Source organism: Myotis brandtii, unplaced genomic scaffold, assembly GCF_000412655.1.
Source record: "Myotis brandtii unplaced genomic scaffold, ASM41265v1 scaffold32, whole genome shotgun sequence".
Taxonomy (NCBI): Eukaryota; Metazoa; Chordata; class Mammalia; order Chiroptera; family Vespertilionidae; genus Myotis; species Myotis brandtii.
The window spans coordinates 4,651,867-4,662,691 of record NW_005362269.1 but is presented as its reverse complement, the minus strand read 5'-3'; the positions used below and the strand labels follow the sequence as shown (position 1 = coordinate 4,662,691).

The 10,825-nt window shown below is 41.2% G+C and overlaps 1 protein-coding gene and 1 long non-coding RNA gene across 5 annotated transcripts in view; one reads left to right on the top strand and one right to left on the bottom strand.

The window, feature by feature from the left end:
- The window catches only part of CNOT8 (CCR4-NOT transcription complex, subunit 8), a 12,803-nt gene extending 3,940 nt beyond the window's left edge, over positions 1–8,863 (bottom strand). For 2 of the 4 annotated variants that reach the window (XM_014543143.1, XM_014543144.1), the window contains exons 1-4: positions 8,680–8,863; positions 7,633–7,826; positions 1,244–1,405; positions 82–226 (exon numbers count right to left, since the gene is read on the bottom strand). In XM_014543143.1, the coding sequence (XP_014398629.1) occupies positions 82–226; positions 1,244–1,405; positions 7,633–7,826; positions 8,680–8,796 (618 nt within the window). In that variant the 5' untranslated portion in view covers positions 8,797–8,863. The other 2 variants (XM_014543145.1, XM_014543146.1) reach the window with 2 other exon arrangements.
- Positions 8,864–9,852: 989 nt separating this feature from the next.
- The window catches only part of LOC106726825, a 6,299-nt gene continuing 5,326 nt past the window's right edge, over positions 9,853–10,825 (top strand). The window contains exon 1 of the long non-coding RNA XR_001362934.1: positions 9,853–9,864. This is a non-coding gene — a long non-coding RNA (uncharacterized LOC106726825). The remainder of the gene's footprint in view (positions 9,865–10,825) is intronic.

Sequence of the window (10,825 nt, the reverse complement as noted above, 5' to 3'; positions counted from 1 at the left end):
AAAAAAGTGTAATTTTTTTTTTTTTTTTTTTTTTTTTTTTTTTTTTTGCTGTTGTTACTAGCTTTAAGAAAAATATTGTACCTTAAGATTTTTGCAACTCTTCATCAGGTATTTCACATCATAAATGGATGGGAAGAAAAGGTTCAGAATATGAAAGAATTCATGTTCCTCTTCTGGCAAACGAGAGTCAGTAAGTAACTTTACCATGTAGCCAAAGTCATAGCCACTGCAAGGAGAAGAGGAGGCACTAAGTGAAAAAGCAGCAGTTATTAGGCCCCCGCATTCAACAACTTTACTTCTCAAAATTCATGATGCTACCACCTTTCAGTATTCCAAAGTAGTTTACCCTACTGTGATCTGAACATTCCATTAAAAAACAACACAGCTGAAACCGGTTTGGCTCAGTGGATAGAGCGTCGGCCTGCGGACTGAAGGGTCCCAGGTTCGATTCCAGTCAGGGGCATGTACCTGGGTTGCGGGCACATCCCCAGTGGGAGATGTGCAGGAGGCAGCTGACCGATGTTTCTAACTCTCTATCTCTCTCCCTTCCTCTCTGTAAAAAATCAATAAAATATATTAAAAAAAAAAAGAAGAAGAACACACACAAACTAATATGGAAGAAAACTCAAAGGTTTATAAATGTGTATTTTATTCATCAAAAATTCAGAAGTACTGGCCGTGGCTGGGTAACTAAGTTGGTTAGATCATCATCCCAATTCATCAAGATTGCTAGTTCCATCCCCAATTCAGGGCACATACAAGAATCAACCGATAGACCTGGCCAGTATGGTTCAGTTGCCTGGGCATCATCCCGTGCACCAAAAGGTTGCTGGTTCAATCCTGGTCAGGGCACATGCTTCGGTTGGGGGCTCAACCCAGTAGGGGGCATGCTGGAGGCAACCAATCAATAATTCTCTCTCATCATTGATGTTTCTGTCTCCCCTTCTCCCTTCCTCTCTGAAATCAATAAAAATATATTTTAAAAATAGTAAGAATAAACAACCAAGTGCTTCGATCCTCTCCACCCACCACTTTCCACTTGGAATACACCCACTGGCAGCTACATGATAAAGCCCATTACTGTGTAACACAAACCAATATGAGCTCCAAATTGTTTTTTGAAAAACAAACATGAGTAATAGTTACCATTTCAACTTCATAACTGCTAGTGACCAACAGAAGAGAGCGTAAGAATTCAATTCCCTGCTCCCAAACCGAGAGCTACACATTCTCTGGGGCTGACCTGTGAAATGAAAGCCATTTGACATTGTCACAGAGAACCACCCCTGATGTCATAAGCAGCTCCGCAAAGTGCAGTGTGTCAATCCCTTCCTCTTCGTGCTTCTGAAACTGTAGTCCTGAGTTTGCAAGGAGATCTATGGAATCCTGAGAGTACATGTCCTCTCTAAAAAAGAAGGTGTTCACGTCTTAGTTGATGGATAATGTAACAAAAGTACTAATGGGTAACAGCATATCATACAACAAGTTTTCTTTAAATCTTTCATTATTTAAGAATACAATTCCTTCTTTCCAGTATTCCAGCAAGCATAAAAAGATGATCTTATCTCTAACAGATACAAAATGTGATTTTTCCCATAAAATGTCCTAATTATAAAATATCCACATTTTCCAATTTTAAAAAGAAAAATCTCAAATAGAAGAAAATGGAAAAAATTTATATATGTACATATAGACCCTAACATGCAAATAGACCAAAGGGCGGAACAACCGAACAACTGGTTGCTACGACGTGCACTGATCACTAGGGGGTGCGCGTGGAACATGGCGGGCGTCAGCAGCAGGCAACAGAGTGCAGAACATGGCGGGCATTGGCTGCAGCAGGATGGTGGAGCAGGTGAGCGGGGACACTAGACCAGGGTGCCAGTCACTGTCATCGGGGTGAGCCTCTGGTGGTTACCGAAAATACTTTGCTCCTGTGTGCCGCAGTCCCGCTAGGCGCTCACACCCGCTGCCAGCACCCAGCGCCGGCCCCGATTGCGCCTGAGGGCTTCTCTACCTCCCCCTGCTCCTGAGGGATGATCGGGGCAGCAGATGATGCTCTCACACACTGACGGTGCTGACCCCGCTTGCACCTGCTGCTGGCGCCGGCCCCAATCGCTCCACGCCGCCAGGAGGTGCGAGCGGGTCCAGTGCTGTCAGCATATGGGAACGGTGGCGGGAGCGGGGCTGCCGGCAGACAGGGGACCAGGGGCTATGGTGGGAGGGGCCAGGCAGGGGCACAGAGGATGGGCCGAGACCTGCCCCTGTGCCCACCTCAGCCTCGTGGCCCACAATTCCTTTCAAGGTGCACAAATTCGTGCACTGGGCCCCTAGTACTCTTATAATGTTCCCCCATGGAAATAATAACTATTAACAACTCGGTTTATATATCCTTGCAGACTATTTTCTCTGCCTACAAATACACGCCTCCATCCCTTCACCTTTATAACACAGTTCATCTTTCTAGATCAATACTCAGACATATCACAGTCTTTGTAACGCTGGCATAATATTTCACTGTAAAGATATATCCCTTAAACACAAAAATATTTAGAATAACCCCAAAGGAGGGAAATAACTCATTTTCCATCATATTTCACTGTTTTCCTTTCTTTTGTTTTTCACATAAATTTAGGTGATATAACTGGCAAGAAAACCACCACAATTTTAATTTTTTTCACTAAATTAAAACTGGTGTTGAATTACAATCTTTTGCTCTACCTTATGTAAACATTTTAAATACAAATCCTGCAATAAAGTTATTATATTATTTTGCATATTATATTATCATTATGTTACAAATAACAGGCTTTGGCAATGGACTAGAAAAATGCAGTTAAAGGAACAATCCAGATTATCTCCTAAAATAATTCTTTGAAAGTCAAAACACATGGATAACAATAAAAAAATGATTCCTGAGCCATCAAATGCTCTTGGTGCCTAGTTAAACAAAGCAGTGTTATAGCCTAGCCATGGCCAGTGTGGCTCAGCTGGTTGGAGCATCATCCCATACACTGAAAGGTGATGGAATCAATTACTGGTGCAGGTGCAATCCCAGGGATTGTGTATGGGAGGCAGCCAATCAATGTTTCTCTCACATAGATGTTTCTCTTTCTCTTCTTCCCCCTTCCTCTCTCTAAAATCAATGGAAAATATATCCTCGGGTGAGGATTAAAAAAAAGAGCTGGGCTGCCCAGCCCGTGTTGCTCAGTAATTGAGCATTGACCTAGGAACCAAGAGGTGGCCTGTTCGATTCCCAGTTCGATTCCCTGCACATGCCCAGGTTGCAGGCTCAATCCCCAGGAGGGGGGTGTAGGAGGCAGCCGATTGATGTTGTTCCCTTCTCATTGATGTTTCTATCTCTCTACCCCTCTCCCTTCCTCTCTCTCTAAAAATCAATAAAAACATTTTAAAAATTAAAATTACTGGGGCCTAATAAGAAATACAGAAACACTACCTCAAACAATCAGCAAAACGATAGTGTCCCCTCAATATGCCCCTTAAAATTTACATCACCCTCAAAAACTGAAAAAGACAATTACCATATGATCCAGCAATCCCATTTCTGGGCATATATCAAAAAGAATTGCAAACAGGGTCTTGAAGAGACATTTGCACATCTATCTTTACAGCAGTACTATTTACAATTGTCAAGAGGTGAAAACAACCCAAATGTCCATCAACAGATGAATGGCTAAACAAAATGTGGCATATACTAGTACATACAATGCAATATTATTCAGTTTTAGGAAAGAAATCCTGCCACATGCTACAACATGGATGAACCTTGATGACTCTATACTAAGTGAAATAAGCCACTCATAAAACAACTAGAGGCCCGGTGCACGAAATTCGTGCACATGAGGGGGGGGTGTCCCTCAGCCCAGCCTGCACCCTCTCCGATCTGGGACCCCTTGAGAAATGTCCAACAGCCCGTTTAGGCCTGATCCCGGTGGGACATCCCTCTCACAATCCAGGACTGCTGGCTCCCAACCGCTCGCATGCATGCCTGCCTGATTGCCCATAACCGCTTCTGCCTGGCAGCCTGACCACCTCCTAACCACTCCCCTGCCAGTCTGATCGACGCCTAACTGCTCCCCTGCCAGCCCGATTGCCCCTAACTGCCCTCCCTTGCTGGCCTGGTCACCCCCAACTGCCCTCTCCTGCAGGCCTGGTCGCTCCCAACTGCCCTTCCCTGCTGGCCCGGTCACCCCTAACTGCCCTCCCCTGCAGGCCTGGGTCCCCCCCAACTGTCCTCTCTTGCAAGCCTGGTCACCCCAACTTCCCTCCTCTGCTGGCCCGGTCAGCCCTAACTGCCCTCTCCTGCAGACCTGATTGCCAACTGCCCTCCCTTGCAGGCCTGGTCCCTCCCAACTGCCCTCCCCTGCTGGCCATCTTGTGTCCACATGGGGGTGGCTATCTTGTGTGTTGGAGTGATGGTCAATTTGCATTATTACCTCTTTATAAGATAGGATAGATACTATAGGCTCCCACTTAAACAGAAAGTAGAATGGTGGTTAACAAGAGCTAGGGGAACGAAAAAAGGGAATTGTTATTTAATAGGTATACAGTTTCAGGCTTGCAAAATGAAAGTTCTGGAGGTCTGTTTCACAACAGTGCAAAGACAGTAAATTTTATTTTTTACCACATTTTTTAAGTTACATCAAAATTTTCCCATTACCAAATAGCCTTGTTTCAACTACCTTTGATTAGCACCCACTCCATGTCTTATTTTTATTATGAAAAATACTAATAACCCTCTTTTACAGATAAGGAAACTGAATTACAAAAGGGAAAATAACTGACCCAACGTCAACCAGTAAAGAAATGGCAGAAATTCAAATACTGATCTCTTAACTGGGAAACTGACTTGACTTTAAATAGCTTTATTGAGATACTAGAGGCCGGTGCATGGGATTCATGCACTGGTGGGGTCCCTTGGCCCAGCCTGCAGGAATTGGCTGAAACCAGCAGTCCAACATCCCCTGAGGGGTTCCGGAGTGGGAGAGGGCACTCTACAAAGTTGCTGATGCTCGGCAGCTCCTGCGTTGAGCATCTGCCCCCTGGTGGCCAGTGCGCGTCATAGCTACTGGTCAGTTGGCTGGTCAGCCGGTCGCTTAGACTTTTGTATATATAGATATTTTGCATACCACAAAATTTCACCTATTTAAAGTATACAATTCAGTTGGGTTTGGTGTGTTTCAGAGTCGACCAACCATTCTGAAATCTAACTTAGAGCATTTTTATCACATCTAAAAAAAGCTTCCTACTTACTCATTTCTCTTCTCCATTCCAACTGTAGGTAAATATGAATCCACTTTTTATTGCTATAGATTTGCTTGTTCTGGAAATGTCATATAAATGGAGTCTTACAATATGTGGTCTTTTGTGTGAAACGTGCTTCACTGAGCATAATGTTTTCAAGGATAACCCATGTTGTAGCATGTTCTAGTACAGGTACTTAATTCCTTTTTATGGCTGCATAATATTCTCTTGTATGGATATTTTGCTTATGCATTTATCAGTTGATCAACACTTAGATTGTTTCCACTTTTTTATGAATAATGCTGCTGTAAACAATCATATACAAGTTTTTGTGTGGACATATACTTTCGATTCTTTTGAGTGCATACCTAGTAAAGGGTTGTCAGCATTTTGGAAAACCCTAACTTAACTCTGGTGCCGTGTCACATATAGAAATTTTTTGATATTTGCAACCATAGTAAAACAAAGACTTATATTTTTGATATTTATTTTATATATTTAAATGCCATTTAACAAAGAAAAATCAACCAAAAAAATGAGTTCGCGTGTCACCTCTGACACACGTGTCATAGGTTCGCCATCACTGCCCTAGACCCTCTCGCAGTCCCAGAGCCCTCGGGGGATGTCCGACTGCTGCAGAAGTGGGAGAGGCTCCTGCCTCTGCTGCTATGCTCGCCAGCCATGAGCCAGGCTTCTGGCTGATTGGAGCTCCCCCTGTGGGAGCGCACTGACTACCAGGGGCAGCTCCTGCGTTAAGCATCTGCCCCCTGGTGGTCAGTGAGTGTCATAGCGCCCAGTGTTCCATTGTTCAGTCAATTTGCATATTAACCTTTTATTATATAGGATAATTCCCATACTACACAATTCACTCATTTAAAGGACACAATTCAATAGTTTTTTCGCAAAGCACTGATTTGCAATCATCACCACCAATTATAAACCATTTCATCACCTCAAAAAGAAACCCTGTCTCATTAAGCAATCACTCCCCATTATCCCATAATCTCCCCATTCCCTGCTCTAGAACCACTAGTTTATTCTAGATGTGCCTATCTTGGACATCTCAAATAAACAGAATCATATATGTGGGCTTTTGTGCCTGGCTCCTTCCCCTAAGCATGCTTTCAAAGTTCATCCATGTATAGTATATATCTGTACTTTATTCCTTTTTACTGCTCCATAACATTCAATTCCATGGATATACTGTTTAATTTATCCATTTGTCAGTTCACAGATATTTGGATTGCTTCAACTTTTGGGCCTTCATGAATAATGCTGCTATAAACATTCACTACAAGGTTTTGCATGGATATGTTTTCTAATCTCCTGGACATATGCCTATGAGTAGAATTGCTGGGTCATATAGTAACTCTCTGTTTAACCTTTTGAGAAACAGCCTTTCTAATTGGACTGTTTTCCAAAGAGGCTATGCCATTTTACATTTCCCCTAACAATGTATGAATATTCTAATTTCTCCACATCCTCCCCAACATTTAGGTCTTTTTATTATAGCCATCTAGGGGTATAAAGTGGTATCTCACTGTGGTTTTGATTTGCATTTCTCTAATGACACGATTATGAGCAACTTGTCATGGGCTTATTAACCACCAGAGGTCCGGTGCACAAAATTTGTGCATGGGTAGGGTCCCTAGGCCTGGCCAGCGATCAGGGCCAATCAGAGCCTTCCAGCTGTTGGCCGGGGCCTTTCTTCATTCCCCGCCACCCCTTGGTGGTCAGCATATGTCATAGCAAGCGATCGAACTCCCGGTCAAACTCCCAAAGGGACACTTTACATTTAGCCTTTTATATATATAGAAGATAGATACACTTTACATATTAGCCTTTTATATATATAGAAGATAGACAGGTTTGTATATCTTCATTGGAGAAATGTCTATTCAGATATTTTGCCCATTTCTAATTGGACTATTTGTCTTTTTATTGTTGACTTGTGAGAGTTTTAAGGGGGACTTTACTTTGAGATTATTTATTTCATCCTCTGCTTGACTGCTCTGTCCAACCCTTACCTGGGTTTGGTGGAAATAAAACTTAAAATTAATAAATTCAATTAGAGCCCTAGCTGGTTTGGCTCAGTGGATAGAGCGTCAGCCTGCAGACTGAAAGGTCCCTGGTTCGATTCCCAGTCAAGGCCACATGCCTAGGTTGTGGGCTTGATCCCCAGTAGGCGGCTTGCAGGAGGCAGCCGGTCAATGATTCTCTCTCATCATTGATGTTTCTATCGTTCTCTCCCTCTCCCTTCCTCTCTGTAATCAATAAAAAAATATATTTTTTAATAAAAAATAAATTCAATTAGAAATTACAATCTGCACAAATGTTGCAGATCTAAGAAGTATCTCAGACACTTACGTAAGATTGAATTTGAAGTTGAACTGCCAAGTGTTGATTCCAGAAGGGTATTCTCCCTTCTCATTCGTGAATGTAAGGCCCAGCTGGATAATTTTTAAAAGGTCAACATTGCACCGCAAAAGCTGATACTGGTAATCTATGGAACTACGAAATTCACCAATTGGTCGCACCACAACACCTGGAAATTCTGTGTCCTAGAAAAAAAAACACATAAGGTTTCACAAAATAGTGGATGCTGAATTGATCATTCATAAACAATATTTTTACCTCAATTTATAAAAGTTATGTGACAAGCCCCAAGATGGAGCAACAAAAAAATCTATCTTAAAATACTGATCTTGTTGACATCTACAGAAGCACGAAAATCACAAAGCTTTACACAACAACTTGGAGATACTAGCAGGACATTAATAGAAGTAGGTGATAAACTATAGGTAGATACATAGGCAATTAAGAACATTCTAAGTTCAGAACAATATAGAAATAAAAATATAGAAATAGATAAGTGAAAATGCCAATCAGAAAAAAAGGAGTAAAGCAAAACTGGGTATGAAAATGGTTAGGAGTTGCGGGAGCTTCCATGCCTCCTCTAAAAGAGGCCCTGGATATCACCATGATACACACATGTCCCTCGTCAGCCACTCAATGTCAGGCAGGAATGTGGCCCCTATACTGCCAGATCTTTCCAATTTTTCTAGAGATGGCAAAAATCTGGAATTTAAGTAGGTCCCTTGATTTTTAAATGCTGACAATTTTTTTAAATTGTTTTAAATACTATACAAATGTACCATATCTGTGAGACAGATATGCCCTATGGCTTTAAAGACTTTCAAACACAAAGTAACATTACAAAACATCAAGACATTAGAGGTTACATCCTTCTCAGACACATTGGCTACCCTTGCTGTTTCATAAAAGCAATATAAACTTCTATCATGTTTAATATGCCACCACTTCAGTGTGATCAATTATTTCAAAATCTCTAATTAAATACTCCCTAAATCCATACCAGAGTTGAGTCAAAAAGAGTAGAGTAGAGCTCTTTACCATGGCAATATAACTGTAACTGAGCACAATTTCTCGAATCTTCCTCATCTCTTCTTCTAGATTGCTGGCCCAGACTTCACAGATAACCTGGCTATTCTCCACAAGTGCTGCGGGCATCCTGAAGAAACTTGAGAAGTCACTTTCAGCTGACTATGACAGAGGGCAAGCCAATGGTTGATCTGACCTAAATTCAAAAACACATTGTGCAATCACATAAATTTACACAATGGCTTAAGATGTCAATAAAACAAAGGCATCAAAACAATAATTTATCATCACTTACCAGTTTAAGCTAAAACATTGAGACTGTCATATTATTTACTACACACACACACACACACACACACACGTATTTCTTTAACCTAAAGAAACTAAAATTAAGAAACCTGAAGAAACTTTTGCCCACGCTTCCTTTAAATAAAAGGGGAATAAAAATCACTACCCTACACCAGCTTTCAGTTCTCTCTACACCTACAGACTGAAATAGTCCCGTGACCATAAAAATGCCCTTATCTGTAACTTTCACAGCACTTTGCTCAGAGATCACATAATGGGAACTTTTCTAAAGAAATCACTTTAGCCAGTTTAAATGTACCTGGATGCTTTGAAAGCCTGAAAGAATGTGGACCTAAATTCTCACACTTAAAGTCTTTACACTTATATGATGAATATGGGTCTGGGACTCTCCCCCTTCCCCCCAAAACAGGGAAATTCTTTTCCCCTACAATTTGAAAGTCAAATAGAAGTAGAAGCAATTAACTAACTTAATACAGTGCCTCTTTATTTTTTTTATTGATTTCAGAGAAGAAGGGAGAGGGAAACATCGATGAGAGAGAATCGTTGATCGGCTGCCTCCTGCACACCCCCTACTGGGAATCGAGCCCACAACCTGGGCATGTGCCCTCACCAGGAATCCAACAGCGACCTCTTGGTTCATAGTGGATGCTCAACCACTGAGCCACACCTAGGCTATAGTGCCTCTTCAGATTTGTGCAAATGGTGATTTAAGTTGTAAAATACTTGCTAATTTCAACCTTAACAATCACAAGAAAAATGTGAACTTGAGTTATTAATGTCTACTTTTAAACACATAATATTTTAAAGAAGCGAAGCAGTGCCCTGACCGGTTTGGCTCAGTGGATAGAGAGTCGGCCTGCAGACTGAAGGGTCCCAGGTTCAATTCCGGTCAAGAGCATGTACCTTGGTTGCAGGCACATCCTCAGTAGGGAGTGTGCAGGAGGCAGCTGATCAATGTTTCTCTCTCATCGATGTTTCTCTCTATTCCTCTCCCTTCCTCTCTGTAAAAAAATCAATAAAATATATATTTAAAAAAAGAAGCCAAGCAGCAATTCAACAATCAAGATAGAGAAGATAGCAGGTATGAATTCTACCAAAACCAGAATGGTGTATATTCTGGGAGGAAACTGGGGAGGGGACAGTATTCTGCAAGATAAAACTCCATATGGTTCAGCCTCAGAGTATGCTGTTAATTTTAGCAAACGATGCAACGTAAGATGCTTAGTTATAAAAAGACTAAGGAAGTTATCATATAAGCATTTACTTAAAAGGCAATCCCACCACATGGATCCTCAATATAAGACGGTCACGTGCATTTTAGTTTCTAGGAATTTCTCCCTGAATATACAATGAAATTCCTAGAAATAGTAAAATGCACATGACTGTCTTCCAAAGGACAGAGCAAGGAAAATCTCTGCTTTCTACTTTCAAATTACAGTAAGAATCTGGAAAACAAAACTGACATTCTCAAGTGTCATCATTTCTCCAAGAAACTTTTAAGAAATTTATCTGTTGGTTTGTCAGTAACCCTCAAAGATTCCATATTTTTAAGGCACACTACACTTTGAGGTGTTTCTCTAAAATCATAGCAGACTTTCCATAAATATTCTGAAATTTAAGTAGACTGTGGTATGTACATAACAAATATAGGTGGACACTCCTTAAAGGCAGAATCCATTCTTCTCATTTTCATTCTGTACACAATGGGCATGAATGAAAGGTTTGCAAATGAACAAATAAAGAACATCAGAAAAGGGCAGAAGTTCAGACTGAATGTGGACTTCTCTCTCTCTCTCTCTCTCTCTCTCTCTCTCTCTATATATATATATATATATATATATAAAAAATA